A 14,343-nucleotide genomic window follows, 5' to 3' on the forward strand; every position below is an offset into this window, starting at 1 on the left:
TTGCACACAGACTCAATGTATGCTCTAATGCTCCTGTGTTAAGCACATTTGCTGATTCTAAAGCTGTCTGGACAGGTGAAACCTTTAAATTTCCTTGAAAACTGCTGCATACTTTCTGCCGAAGAATTTAAATGTGAAGAGTGATCCAAGTGCTCTATGCTCCTTGTATGTTTTGATGCACCTACTAATTCATGGCATTTTTATTTCAATTCCAGCTGTCATAGCTTTGTTACGTGCATGTTTCTTATCTGGTGATGGTTTGTGGCAGGCATTTCAAGCCTTTTTTATGCCTCGGCTGTGATCATTGAGATGATTAGCTCGTTTAAACAGCGCTATTGTTTGTGCTCTTTGCGACATGCATTTTATTGTTGGGATTTGTCGCTGTATTTCATTGGTTGATGCAATATACCATGAATATGAAAACTATAATTGTTCACTTGGTACATTCTGTTACGAACTGGGCACGGCTGCCCCGTTGCACCAGTGTTTCTGGACCACACCTTACTGTGCTGAGGGACAAAAGAAATGGCCAAAGCGCATGCATGGCTTACAGCAGTATTTGTATTATGAATTTGCATGCATGGTCTCTATTTGGAAAAGTTGCTGCCTTTCTATGCCGCCACCTTTGCCAACCACTTCCATTGTGCTAGAGCAAATGCTTATAAACAATGGCGTAAACAACACAAACTCGAGTTCTTTTAGATGGCAAAGGTTGCCCAGTCAAAATGCACTACAGGAATTTACGACAGATATTTTCTGTAGTGTGTCGTATTTTTGGCATGTAGTATTTGTGTTGTCTACCTTCTGTTGCAACTCTGTAGTCTGTCTTGTGTAGTGTGTCGCAGTTCTGTAGTCTGTCGCGATTCTGTAGTCTGTCTTCTGCTGTGTCGCGATTCTGTAGTCTGTCTTGTTCCGCGGCGTATTTCTGTAGTCTGTCTTGTGTCGCGTCGTATTTCTGTAGTCTGTCTCCTGTAGTGTCGTATTTCTGTAGTCTATCTTGTGCTGTACTCGTTAGTCCTACCGTCCCTGTCAAGGACTCTGTTGTCAATTAACATGCAGCTGTAGAGCAGCAGTCTGGCTCCGAGCATTCCATTCACTCCCACGTACGGTCAGGGAAAAAACAACTTACTTGGAGCATTAATCGACTAGATTTATTTGCCCATATATACAACCAGGTTCTCTCCTTGCAGGTCCCTCTTCAATTCATCAGGTCCTTCTTGTACTGGGACTCCTTGTGCAGACAGTCCTAGCTGAAGAAAGAGTGACACTGTAAGCCCACAATAACCACATGTAAACTTTACAGAAGTCGCTAATTAGAGAAATATATACTTGTTAACTGTGGTTCATTGCATTGTTTAAGATGGACAACCATGAGGGTTAGCTATCAATGGATGCTTGGCAGTGCAACCCCCCTTGCCATAACGAAACTGAAACACTTGACACAGGAAATGTGACAATAGCTAATGAGTAAGGAACGGCTAGGTGTCACCAGACACCGCCCCGATGCAATATTGTACAGCCGAACCTCGTTATATCGAACCCGGATATATGGAATTTTGGTTATATCGAACTCACGAAATATCCCCTTGCAAATCCCATGTAAAAGTATAGGAAACCCGCGTCATATATCGAACTCAATTTCACCGATCGTTCTATATATTGAACCTTGCACCACACACTGGAAAGTGTGCCTTCCCCAAAGATGATCGCATCACCCTTGGCCTTTTGCTGCGTGACGTTTTCAAGCCACGCGCGGAAGGAATGAGAGGGGACAGTTCGGCGACGGCTGGTCTGGGCAGCGCCGCGCATCTGCAGTTGTCGTTTCCCGCGCACCAACACATGACGTTTGAAAGCCATGTGCGTGGGTGTGCCTATTCTTTTGCCGAGCTATCTCTATCCTTCAGCACGCGCAACGCATGCGCCAAGCCAGCTCAGCCCGTTTTCAGACAGACGTCAGATGCTTTCTCCAGCGTGTTGCGAACCCTCTGCGTGCAGCGGCGCGGCGGCAGATGCAGACGTGGCCATGACGCCTGCGGATGTTAAGCAGCAGCAGCTATCTGTTTTTTTTCTTTCTTTTTTTCTTTTTCGACAGTCATCCTTTCTTATTGTTGTGCTGAACGCGCGGCGTAGCGTAAGATATGGCGGCTGCAGACGTTAAGAACCGGCAGGGTTTTTTTTTTTTCGGGGATGTTTTATTTTATGTCTTATAGTTTATCCTTGCATGTATGAATCAGCGAAAGCAGGCGGTCAGCTGCTGCGATCATGACGCCTGCCCCAAGCGCAGCGTGATAAATCGAACCAGGCTTGTGCAATCAAGCCATCACGGGCACTCTGCCAAGTTCGCTGCCCGCCACCGCAGGAGCTATCAAAACATAAACGCACCCTGATGTTATCGCTGCGCAGAATCTTGGCGCGCTGCCAATGAGCTGTGGATGAGACGACCGAAACGGACTGCCGCCGCGGCGACACAGAAACCTTGTTTTGAGCTGCCGCGGTGGCTGGAGCGGCGAGAGGGACGCAGTTTCAACAAGTTCGAAAATTTTCGCTCTGTCGCCATAGAGAAAGAGATTGGTAAAGAGCGGACACTCCCATAGGGCCCAGCGGCCCATTTGACTGTAGTGCACCAAGCGGCCGGCGGCAACTACATCCGGTCTTGCTGAAGGGCGCGCGATTTGAATGCTAGCCATGCGCTGCGCCCTTCCCTGCCCTTTTGGCACATTATTTTGGTTTTAAATGGTCTGCTAGTGTTTCTATTTATTTTCAGCATGCATAATAACAGGAAAAATAGATTCCCAGTTCTCTAAACTGCCCATCAACGCAGCTGCGCCACAGCCTTTGCAAAACAGTAGTGCAGAAACGACGCCAAGTGCTTCGTGAAATGATTTTATTTTGCAGCATATAAAACACGAGATGCAACACATGTAGACGGATGCATTGAAAATACTTTACACACATTAGGCGATGTGCACAATACAGAAAAATAAAAATACACAAGGTGAGAAACAGCACTTAGGTAGAGACAAAAAATAGCATAACTTATTTCCGAATTATTGCAAATGATATGTAACAAAACAGGCATTATACATAAACTACACAGTCCCAGTCGCGGCTGCCTTAGCAAGGGTAACTTGCATTGTCCAGGGCAGACAGGAGTACTGACGCTTGAGGAAAGGCCACACCATTCACTCGTTGCATCTGCCGTGCTTCGGCTGCAGTCCGTGGGTCCATGCAGTGCTGTTGGAAAAGGAATGAACATGATGCAGAAGGTTGCAATGAAATGTAAGGCCACTGCACCGCGCACACATCTGTGCATGTGAGTGGGTACTGAAAACTTGGTGAGCAGCAGTTATGGTCCAGAACAGAAAAGCTGTCATTAGTAAAATTGATACAAAAGCTGCTCTTGCAACGTAGAGGTCAGGAAATGCAGGCTAACCGAACCTATCTGAAAATACATTTCTACAGAGCGTGAATATATCAGCCACTAAACTAACAATATTCTTCAAGAGCACTGAACAGCTGAAGCAATGAAGCTTGCCGCATAATAAAACATTTTTCACTTTAACGTTGTCCTGTTAAATGTAACGCGACAACACGCAAAACTAGCCGTTCGCAAAACCGCGGCCTGGCCTCACCGCGGCCGGCGAGCACGCCATGTTGGCTTGCCTTTCATACGAGACTTTGTGAAGCGCAGACCACCGCGCTGAGCTAAACTGCCCGAAATGCCTCGCAGTTTTACAAGAATCCAACATTTCTCACCTTGCGGTTGCCCCGTTAAACGCGACACCACGCAAAACTAGCCGTTCGCAAAACCTCGCGCCATGTCACGTCATCGCGGCCGGCGAGCCATATTGGCGAGCGCCTTGTCATGCCTGTTGGCTGCCCTTCATGTGCGACTTTGTGAAGCGCAGACCGCCGTACTGGGCTAAACTGCCTGAAATACTGCGTAGTTTGACAAGAAAGTCAAGAGTGAAACGTTTCTCACTTAATACCGTTGCTCTGCTAAACGCGACACTGCATGCGCACGTTGGTGCCGCCATCCATCAAATGGCGGCAGCGCAAAAAGTCGCGCGTCATTTCCTGGGGCCAGTTTTCGCCGAGTGACCGCTCTTTACCAATCTCTTTCTCTGTGACTTCTTGTCGTCTGCTAGTGCTCCGGCGGGCTACCGCTGCAGCGAGTGCCGTCGCGCGCGCGTCCGCGCATGCGCACGTTGGTGCCGCCATCCATCAATCGGCGGCAGCTCAAAAAGTCGCGCGTCATTTCCTGGGGCCAGTTTTCGCCGAGTGACCGCTCTTTACCAATCTCTTTCTCTATGCTGTCGCTGCCGCTCGTCGCTGAGATCGCTCAGTCGCTTGCATGTGGCCGAGCTGGCCTTTACGTTTTTTTTTCTTCAAATTCTCGGGTGCAAAAGTGGAGGGTGGGTTCATTATGCAAGTGGATTGATTACGCGACAAATACTGTATCGGTTTTTCGCATCGTAAGTGCTGTCACAAGCGATTTCTGTATATCGAACTATTTCGCCGATATATCTGGGTTTGACTGTATAAACGCATGTAAGGGCCACACCCGTGTGTGGGCCTCACCCCATATTTCCCGAAGCAAATATGGGTGAGTTGTCTCAGGCAGCATCTCTGGCGCTGTAGTAATTTCAAATGACAAAGTCCGTGAATAAAGGAAAGACAAGGCATTGCATGCTGTGATGCGCTGATCGAGATATGTTAAAGCCCTACCGTGCGTGGGGAAAAACAAATATCCGCTCTAACCAAGAGTGCCAATGACAGTCAATGTGCAAGAAGTCACTGCGTGGAAAGCACGTCTTCACACCTGCTAAAAAATTAATCCATGCCATCTCAACAGTCAAACTTGTTTGCTCTACTACGTTCAAGGAAGCTGGTGAACAGTGCCGCTTCCGCCGGCGCTATGCGAAAGACACTCAACATCTGCCAGGCTCCTGACAGTCATCGGCTCTTGCACAGGAATCCCATTACCCGTGCACTGGCTGCTTACATCTGACTGGTTGTGTGGTAGCTTCAGTATTTTTTTCCATAACAGCAGAAATGCTGCAACCGGTGTGCATCCTTATAGCAGTAAAGCAGCTCGCCAACTTCAATAACTCTGACTTGATGAAGTGCTTTATTGCCGAATGAGTGGGTCTCAAACCTTGCAAGAAGCTTATGCAGGCCCAGACCGAGGTGTATATTAAATAAATAAATGAACGCAATGCTAACGCGCGACTGAACTGCCTAGGAAAGCATACTATGGCAACATTTCAATGTACGTCATCCTACTTACTTCGTCATATGGGCGCTTCGGAGAGGCAGCGCCACGGTATGTGCTCGCGCCCAATATCACTATACTAGGCAAAAGAAAAGAAATGACAGCGAAAACGGGCAGTGTATTCCAGGGCATGAGTATTCCATACAGATTGTAAGGAAATTTCATTTTAAACCAGCCAAAGGACGAGACACAGGGAAGAAGAGAACAGACAAGGCTGACTACCAACTGAATGTTCCAACTCGCCCACTCATCAACCTTAATTTGTTGCAAGGAAATGTAGCCACGCTTACAAGGTATGCGAGCACATGAGCTTACCCAATCTTTTCATGCACATAAGAATATTGCCTTGAATAGACACTTACTGGCGCAAGTAGCAGCACTTTTGTGCCAGATACCGGGTCACCTTCTTGTGCCGCTTCTCAAGCTCTTCACCCGAGCAGCCCCTCTTTTTTAAATAGTGCCAGAAGGAATCTGCAGACAGGACAATAAGTAACGTATGTCAGTGTGGCTGAGTATAAAAATTATTACTCTGGGCTAATAGCTCTTGAAACGAAGCTTCACACATTTGTGTATAACACTATATTTACGATACACCCAACAAAACAAGAGAGAAAGAGAAGCCCTGCAGCATTTAAAACCCACTGACTTGCTACTCTGCATAGGTTTGGGAATTTTGGAAAAATGGAAGGTGAAGTACAGCCAATTGTACATCATACAAAAAATTCATCCCCCGAATTTGAGGTAACAGGCATCAAAGTCTTACGTGACAAATGGGATAAAAATTTTATCACAAGGACAGAGTGCAGTGATGAAGAATGATGAACAAGGTTGAGTGCTTTTCTAGAACACAACACCATATAAATAGTCTTAGTCAAATATTTAGTGGAATCCCCCAAGGTGGAGTAGATTTGTAATAAGGAAGTAATTACTGATTGCATCCACCCAAGTGCAGCCACACAGCTACAAAGGAAAGCTATACAGCTTTCTCAGAAACTTCGTAGTTAAAGAAAAATTCGTCCTGATGCGGGAATCGAACCCAGCACCACCGTCTTTCCGGGGCAGTCGCTCTACCGACTGAGCTAACCAGGACAGTCAGCAGAGCAGACGGTAGGGCAAGAGCGAATTGATCTATAACTCGAAGTGGGAAAAGTGTTGGTCAAAAATTTAGGGGTGGATGCAATGAGTAATTACTTCCTTATTACACATAGTCAAATGAGCACACTGTGCGTCTATGCTGCCTTTAACAAGATAACTGCCAAATTCACCAACGTGCCTCGACTCGCCGCACTGCCTACACCCTGTGAAGTGGAGAAAACCGCTTCTACACTCAACTGAAATTCAAGAACGCGACTCAGCATTTCTTTTGGCAAGGAGCTCGTCAGGAACCTTTCTCCAACCATCACTTGAGGAAGTGTGAATGGTTATAAAGATGAGATTAGGGCAAAAAGTTAGGTGTGAAATAGCATGCCACTCTATTTAAATGTAAATTTTGTCAGGCTGTAACATTTCAAGAACCTCCACAAAGAACCACAGTGTTTGCAGTTTAGTAAAACATCTTTTACATGCTGCATGACAAAAGCAGCAGTGAAATACTGCAAGAAATGCTTACACATCTGGCCAGCTTTGCTGCCAGTGGTGTAGTGTCTGTGTAGGTGTTGAGAATAGTATGAAAAACCACCATTCAGATTTCTTGCGAAATTTCTTGCTTGCAGAGGCCAGAGACAAAGCTGAAGATTGAAATTGCTGTCGGTTTATAGGGCCCGTAAGGTCGTCAACAGTGCATGTTTGCTTGGGTTTTTTTGTGTGTATTTGTTTTCTCCCGTTTCGGGGAGCCGGCCCATGCGCTGCGCGGGTGAAGCAGCACCCGTACCCACAGAGAGGGGACCTTTTTCTTATTTTTTGGTTACTGTGTGAAATGTCACTGCGTGTGCGCGTTGTCTGTTTTATGTCTTTCTTGAGGGGCAGGGGGTTCCACGCATTGAAAAGCGTTTGGCCGTTCTGTGTTCGGCCTGTTGGTGGACCTCATCGAGTGTCTATTGGGTGTTCGTACATTTTTTTTCTTTGGTATGTGTAAGAGGCAGCCGTAAATCTCGTGTATGTCCTCGAGAGTGGCATGCCAGTAGGGGAAAGGCCAGGGTTGAGACACTTAGGCGAACTGTATCTCGGCTACGGATTCCATGAAACTGTGAACGGCGGCAGTGGGACGCCAAGGACGTTTTCGCAGAAAAGTGAGACTGCACGAGAACGGCGAGTTGCGGGGGTAGCCTGGGAGTTGCAGCCTGAGCGAGGGAGAAGACGGACGATCTCCCGTACGCTCACTTCAAGAAACAACTAAAGAAGTTTACTGGGCCTAAGGTTCCAAAGCAATTCAAGCTACAAGGAATGCTATATTGAAGGGTACAGGACAGTTTTCGACCACCTGGTGTTTTGTAGGTTATGCCGCTTCTAGCATTTTGCTTCCATTGAAACGCGACTGCTACGGCTGGGATCGATCCAGCTTCTTTCAGGTCAGCAGGCAAGCACCGTACCACTGAGACACTGCAGCAGCAATAGTGAAATAGACTGCCCAAAAGCAAACAGCCCACTATGGTTGGACATCAGCTGAACTTAAAATGCACTTGAAAAGCCCGCTTCTCTAAGGGGGGATGAGGGTCTTAAACCTAACTTTTTTAGTTATGGCTAGAATCTCACAAAACTCTGCACTCTGCAAACAGATGTGGTTCGCTCCACTGAGTTCAAAAATGCAATCATAACTGAGCTGGTTGCCGTAGATACAAAGTTCTCTAAACAAAACCCAGAGCATATTTACTGAATTTCAGCTTTATTGAACTTTCTCATTGCATTTTGTTGTTTTTAATTATATGGATTGATAGCTAAACGCCTCCCATACCCAATGACATCCTTCATTTTCCTCAAAGGCACGTCGTCCTCACATACCATACTAGCGTAATGAACCCACCTTTTTCAAGAAAAATTGGTGACAGTTTTGGGGGTAAGGTTCATTATGTGGGCATATTTTTTTTTTTTTGCGAGTCGTCCACTCTCCAATTAATCGGTCATCAATAAAAGCATGCGGTCAGCTGCGATTATGACACCTCGATTTTTTGCTTCAAAAGGTGTTTGCTGCTTCATGCGTTCCAATGATTTGTGGCAGTGGACAGCGCCCACCGAGCCCGATCATGGCATGTACTGATACGGCCGGACTGAATGCAGCGGAGAGTGCAATTGCATTCAGTCCGGCCATGATCATGAAAACCAGCAGCTTGTGCAACCGCGAGTAGCTGCTAGCTTACCAGTCAAGGGCCCTGACACTGCCAAGCACCCCTCCCCCCCCCCCCTTTAGTACTAGAGCTTACTTCAAATGATATGCACTTAGATGATATCGCTGTGAAGCATCTTGGTACGTTGCCATGAAATGCTCTATGGGCTACGACGGCAGAAAACGAAGAGATGCGCACTATAACTTTTTTTAAATTCCCAGCGGCAAAAGTCGGTGGTGGATTCATGATGCGAGTGGGTTCATTATTAGAGTAGTTACGGTAAATATATTTGTGGGAGGGGAGGGTGGAGGCTGTTCGAGGAAAATCTGCCCCTTGTACAAGTGAGCCATGAGCACAAAAGAGCAAAGGAAATAAGGAAACGATGGTTTGGTAATAATAATAAAGAGGTCGGGGGGAGGGGGGGGGGGAGCATGTGTTCAGCTACGCTACCACACCGGTTGCCCTCTACACCCCGGGACACCACTGATAGCAATACAGCAGAGTGGTCAGTGAAAATATATGGATTGCGAGATCCAAGCAACACTTCACACTGCAGGTGTCGAAACTACATCAACCGTCTCGTTTTCAGAGTTCACAGATGTGGACCAAAAGTTGGAACTGTGCCCTGGCCTCACAGATGCAGAAATTATTCACCAAGTGCTTGTGGAGTCTGAGAGAGATAACGACTCCCCTAAAGCAGCGCAGCCGACACAAGCTGAGCTGATGCAAGCGGTCGCATCCGTTTCGTCGGCTTACGGTGACACTACGACTCTCGCCTAAATTCAGGCGGACACGTTAGCACGGAAACGGAGCGTGGTGCGGAAAAGCATTTATGACTTTTTCAGGCCTCAAAGTCAATAATAGGCAAATAATTGAGCTTTTTTGGTGCACACTTGTTTTTTCGGACATTTTCGCGGTTTGTTGAGAGTCCGGAAAATCAGTCATCGACTATATAGCCCACAGGAAAGTTTGAAAAAATTAGTTTTTAAAAATAGAGTGAAAGTTACAAGCATTTTTTTTTCTGGAGGGGGGGGGGGGGGGAGGAACAAGCGGTGGTCAACAATAACCCACATCCCAGAGCATAGTCTCTTTATTCTCCACGCCATTGGTCACGCTTTGCTTAGCCAGCGGCTGTTGCGCATTTGACAGGTGCTGTCTTACACTAGTCAACTCAGTTGCACAGTTGGCCTGCTTTGTGTTGGCACCATGAGTGCGATTCGGCAGCAGTCTTTCACATTGAAAGACTTTCACAGATTGAACAAAATCCACGCTGCTATGTCCAACAAATCTACAGGCAAACTGGTGGTCTAGATAGTGTTGCTGCAACTTCGAGGTTCTCAATGAAAACCTGACACTTTTCCTTAACTTGAGGAGTAACTCGAGTGGAGGCTGGCTTCTGAAATACAAAACAGACCTCGAGAGCTACTCGGAGTAGAAGTTAGAGTACAGGTGTGTTTATATCAGCAGCATAGGGCCTAATATACAAAGCAATGAATTGCATTGTAAACAAAACAAAAACTATAGGATACTTGGTACGAACTGATAATAAAATGCATGCAGTTGAAAGTAGATTTACTAGAATACACGGTGCACTATAGGCTAGACCAACTGTTTTTGGCTTACCTGACACTGAAGCCACCTTCATGGGGGAGAGTGGTGGGTACGTCTTCGTCGCCCCCTTAGAAATAGCGTTGTTGGACAGTGTGCCTGTGAGACTTCTCTCTGTCAGCACCTCACTGCCCCACAGGCAGACTGCCAACTGATTACAGAAGGTGGAGTCCATGGGCGAATTTTGTAGTCGCTCCCATGTGCCACTGCTGAGGTAATTCCCATGGCCCACATGGACCTGAAGAACAGATAAGAGCATAGTACAAATGGTTTGTAACATTGTCTTAAATGCCAGAACTCATCTGACCTACAACTAATGTATAACGAGCATACCTGTGTTTGTGTCCTATAAGGTAAAGCGAAAAAAGTGTAGAAATGTATGAAGATAGAAATTACAATTTATATTGCGAAAGCAATACTACTCTAGGTTTCGAGCCTTCAGCGTAACACGCCGGTAGCCACGTCACACCCCACATGACACACGGGCTGGCAGGAGCTGCCAACTTGGGTCTCTCATTTCACATGGGACGGTTATGTCAGAATCAGCCTGCTAGGACCCTGGCATTCACGTTACCCCTATAGGCCACTAAGGCACGTTCATACGGCTTGGTTAGAGCGGGGCTTGAGGAAGAAGAAAAAGAGAACTCTCAGTCACCTGCAACTAATGCTTTCACTCAATATTTGATTCAGCAGCGTTGAATCCTTGTAATTTTTTATTCGATTTCTGAGTAACAGCAGAGTCCTTCAATGCTCACTGTCATGAAATTCGTCTGTAACGCTATGGGAGGGCTTGTCTCATGGCTGCTGCACCGCAATGCTGCTGGGCAGTGAAGGGCACCAGTAGAGCTGAACACTGTTGCAACCAAGGAGCAAGCCCATTAGCTGTTCATTTGACAACCAATTTGCTGTTTACTATACTTTCCATCCAGGTAATGTAACTGATGTACACATGAGACCACATCAAGCACATTTTTACGTATCTACATGCATAAGAGGAGCGACCGATGAAACTTTTGCTGGTCCCCTGCCCTCATGCAATGAAATGAAGCTGGTGAGGGAGACGAAGCGGGCATTAGTGGGGCAAGAACAGGTGGGTTCCCCTTTGCCTTGAAATATGTGTGCATTTTTGGAGAACATTTAATATTTTCAGACCCAAATAACCAGCACCAGCCCGCTTCCTTGATGCATAGACAAAAATAGTAGTACTATTTGCAAGTGATTTCAATGATTACGGGGATGGATTCAGAATTTCACACCTGGCGTTGGCTGCGGTAAGGTATTGCATATAACATAGTACTTGTGTACTATAGCCCACACGAAAGTTGAAAAAGTTAGTTCTTAAAAATGGAGTGCAGGTTATATGCAAATCTTTTTTTTTGGGGGGGGTGAAGAAGGCGATGGTCGACTATAACCCACATGGCGAAAGCAATGAACTACACTCTTTGCCTTGACATTAAAAATTTCAATGCTTCTGAAGGCTGACTTTATAGTATGCCCTAAGAAAGAATCTTTTTCTTCCCCTTCACAGACAACAAAGTAGAAGATGAAGAAACTGGCAATACTGCTTACCTCTCCTACATCATTCAGGTCCCCAACAGTTGTGTCGATTTCCCGTGCTGCAGGCCCAAGAGCTGCACAAAAATAGGAAAAATCATAAAAAATATTCTTTTATGGGCTGAAAAGACTGCATCATTAAGTGCTACATCATTTGATCCAGTACATAGCAGGCACTCATTTGCATCGGTTTATGCTTACATTCACATGGTGGTAATAGCGATCTGGAAGACAGTGAAAGGCTTTCAACAGAATTCTCTAGCAGGCTGAGTGTGCGCACAGTTAAAACGCACTAAAGAGCATTCTGGAAAACTTTGTTCTCGCTTTGATTTTTTGGGCTACCATGCATAAAAAGCTTTCGTGACTGACAACAGCTAATTGAGCCCACGGAAATTAAAATACCTGAGGACTCTGCTTTCCATAAAGCTCTGGCCACAGGGGGATGTGCTCCACTGCCTGCTCCAGTGGAAGAGCAGGCTTCCCTTCTTTACTTGTGATGCATCACTCATCATGCTTCCCCTTTCTCAAAGTCCTATGTCTGCCCCACTTCCCAGTTTTGCAATTCCACCACATCCATGGATCGAGATTTTTTTGTGTGACCTGTGGGACACCATCGTGCTTTGTTGAAATGTTGTTTGGATTGCGAGAGCATATATTCCACATATTTTCACCGATCACTCAGCTGTATTGCTATCAGTGGTTTCCTGGGGTGTAAAGGGCAACCGGTGTGGTAGCGTAGCTTAACACAAGCCCCCCCCCCCCCCCCCTTCTTGACCCTCTTTATTATTATTATTACCAAACCATCGTTTCCTTATTTCCTTTGCTTCATTTGCTCTTTTGTGCTCATCGCTCACTTCTACCAGGGGGAGATTTTTCTCGAACAGCCTTCACCCTCCTCTCCCACAAATATATTTACCCTAAATACTCGCGTAATGAACCCACTCACATCAGGAACCCACGACCGACTTTTGCCGCTGAGAATTAAAAAAGAGGCTGTAGTGCGCATCTCTTCGTTTCCCCACTCGCGGTTGCACAAGCTGCTGGTTTTCATGACCATGGCCGGTGCTGCGAACTGCTAAATGTTTCGCCAGCGCCACGTGTGCCCGCCTCCGCTCTGCTCGTCATCACCAAGCGTCACGGCAGCCTCTGCTTGCAGCTTTCCTTTCGTTCTTCTTTTTTCTTTGGCTTGGTATAAAAACCCAAGCCACACAATAAACTGAGTTCTTCTGCCCCAGCCATCAGTCTCGTTGGGCTCTAACGGGTTCGCCGCCGCCGACCCGTTGGCAGGCGAACGCCGGCCGCTGGCGTTTGCAACAGTGGCGACGAGGATTCCCATAACACAAGGGTCTGTCGATAGTATCCAGGCCTCGGACCTTGCTGCAGCCAAGGGCCACCACCTGCCCGAGTTCGACGACGTGAAAGATAAGTGGCAATCGTACCTCGTCAAAGTTGAAGCCTATTTCGAAGCTAACCAAGTAACTGACGATGCCAAGAAAAGAGCCTTGCTAGTCGCCGCGCTTGGGTCAAGAACCATTGATATTCTTTGCGGACAAGTCGCCCCACAGAAGCCAAACTCTTTGAGCTATCAGTCAGTAGTAGACGAGTTAAGCAAGTACTACGACCCTACGCCGAACGAGATTTCCGAAAGCTTCAAGTTCTTTCACCGGCAACAGCACGAAGGGGAGTCAGTACAACATTTTATTGTCAAAATACGACGAATTGCTCAGAACTGCAACTTTGCAACAATGCTCGACAGGATGTTGAGAGACCGCATCGTATGTGGCGTCCGTTCGAAGAACTTGCAAAAACAATTGCTAGCAAAAAAAAAAGATCTTGCCTTAGCTGAAGCGACAGCACTTGCGATAGCATACGAGCATGCAGAGCTTGATTCGCAGAAGATAAGCCACGAAGAAGCCTCCTCTGACTTGCTAGCATTAAAGATGCCGCGGCGTTGGCGCGCGAAGCGCAACGCGAGTGACAAGCAGTGCGAGCGTTGTGGAAACAGCGGTCATGATAATGCCGCCTGCTCGATGCGTCACCGACGCTGTTACAGTTGTGGCACACAAGGCCCCTTGGCTCGAATGTGCCGAAAGGAAAGAAACCATTCGGTGAACGTCACAGCGCATACAGAGAGCGATAGCGAAACTAGTGCAGCCCAGCTATGGTCAGTGACTACAAACGAACTGTTGGTGCCACCAATTAGAAAAACTTTCAGCTGGAATGGCATCAAGCTGTTAATGGATATAGATACCGGATCGCCAGTGTGTGTCATTCCTAGGACAACCTACGAAGCACACAGTAATCAATGGCCACAGTTGCAGAAACCGACGATTAAATTGTCTTGCTATCTGGGGAGACTGCCGGTACTCGGAGTGTTGCCTATGCGGGTGCGCTATAAGACTGCAGCTGTCGATTGCAACCTCATCGTCTTAGATTGCGAAGGACCCCTACTTTGTGGCCGGGATTTGCTGCAGAAACTCGAAACCAAAGAAGCAGCTGTGCTGCATGTTCTGCGTTCGCCACAGGACCGCAACTTGACCCCTGCTGTACAGACTGCCGTTCTGGAGGACTACGCAGACTTATTCACGGAGGCCCTGGGAAGCATGACAGGTCCACCAGTGCACCTGCAGGTCAAGCCACAAGCAC

General features: G+C 46.9%; 1 protein-coding gene across 1 annotated transcript in view; it reads right to left on the reverse strand.

Moving 5' to 3' along the window:
- Window positions 1-947: 947 nt before the first annotated feature.
- The window catches only part of LOC146177293 (uncharacterized), a 29,183-nt gene continuing 15,787 nt past the window's right edge, over window positions 948-14,343 (reverse strand). Inside the window, exons 6-9 of the mRNA XM_084580420.1 lie at window positions 11,713-11,774; window positions 10,159-10,381; window positions 5,638-5,746; window positions 948-1,250 (exon numbers count right to left, since the gene is read on the reverse strand). Of these exons, the coding sequence (XP_084436546.1) occupies window positions 1,247-1,250; window positions 5,638-5,746; window positions 10,159-10,381; window positions 11,713-11,774 (398 nt within the window). The 3' untranslated portion in view covers window positions 948-1,246. The remainder of the gene's footprint in view (window positions 1,251-5,637; window positions 5,747-10,158; window positions 10,382-11,712; window positions 11,775-14,343) is intronic.

This window comes from Amblyomma maculatum, chromosome 10 (genome assembly GCF_055883805.1).
Source record: "Amblyomma maculatum isolate TAMU_Amacu chromosome 10, ASM5588380v1, whole genome shotgun sequence".
NCBI lineage: Eukaryota > Metazoa > Arthropoda > Arachnida > Ixodida > Ixodidae > Amblyomma > Amblyomma maculatum.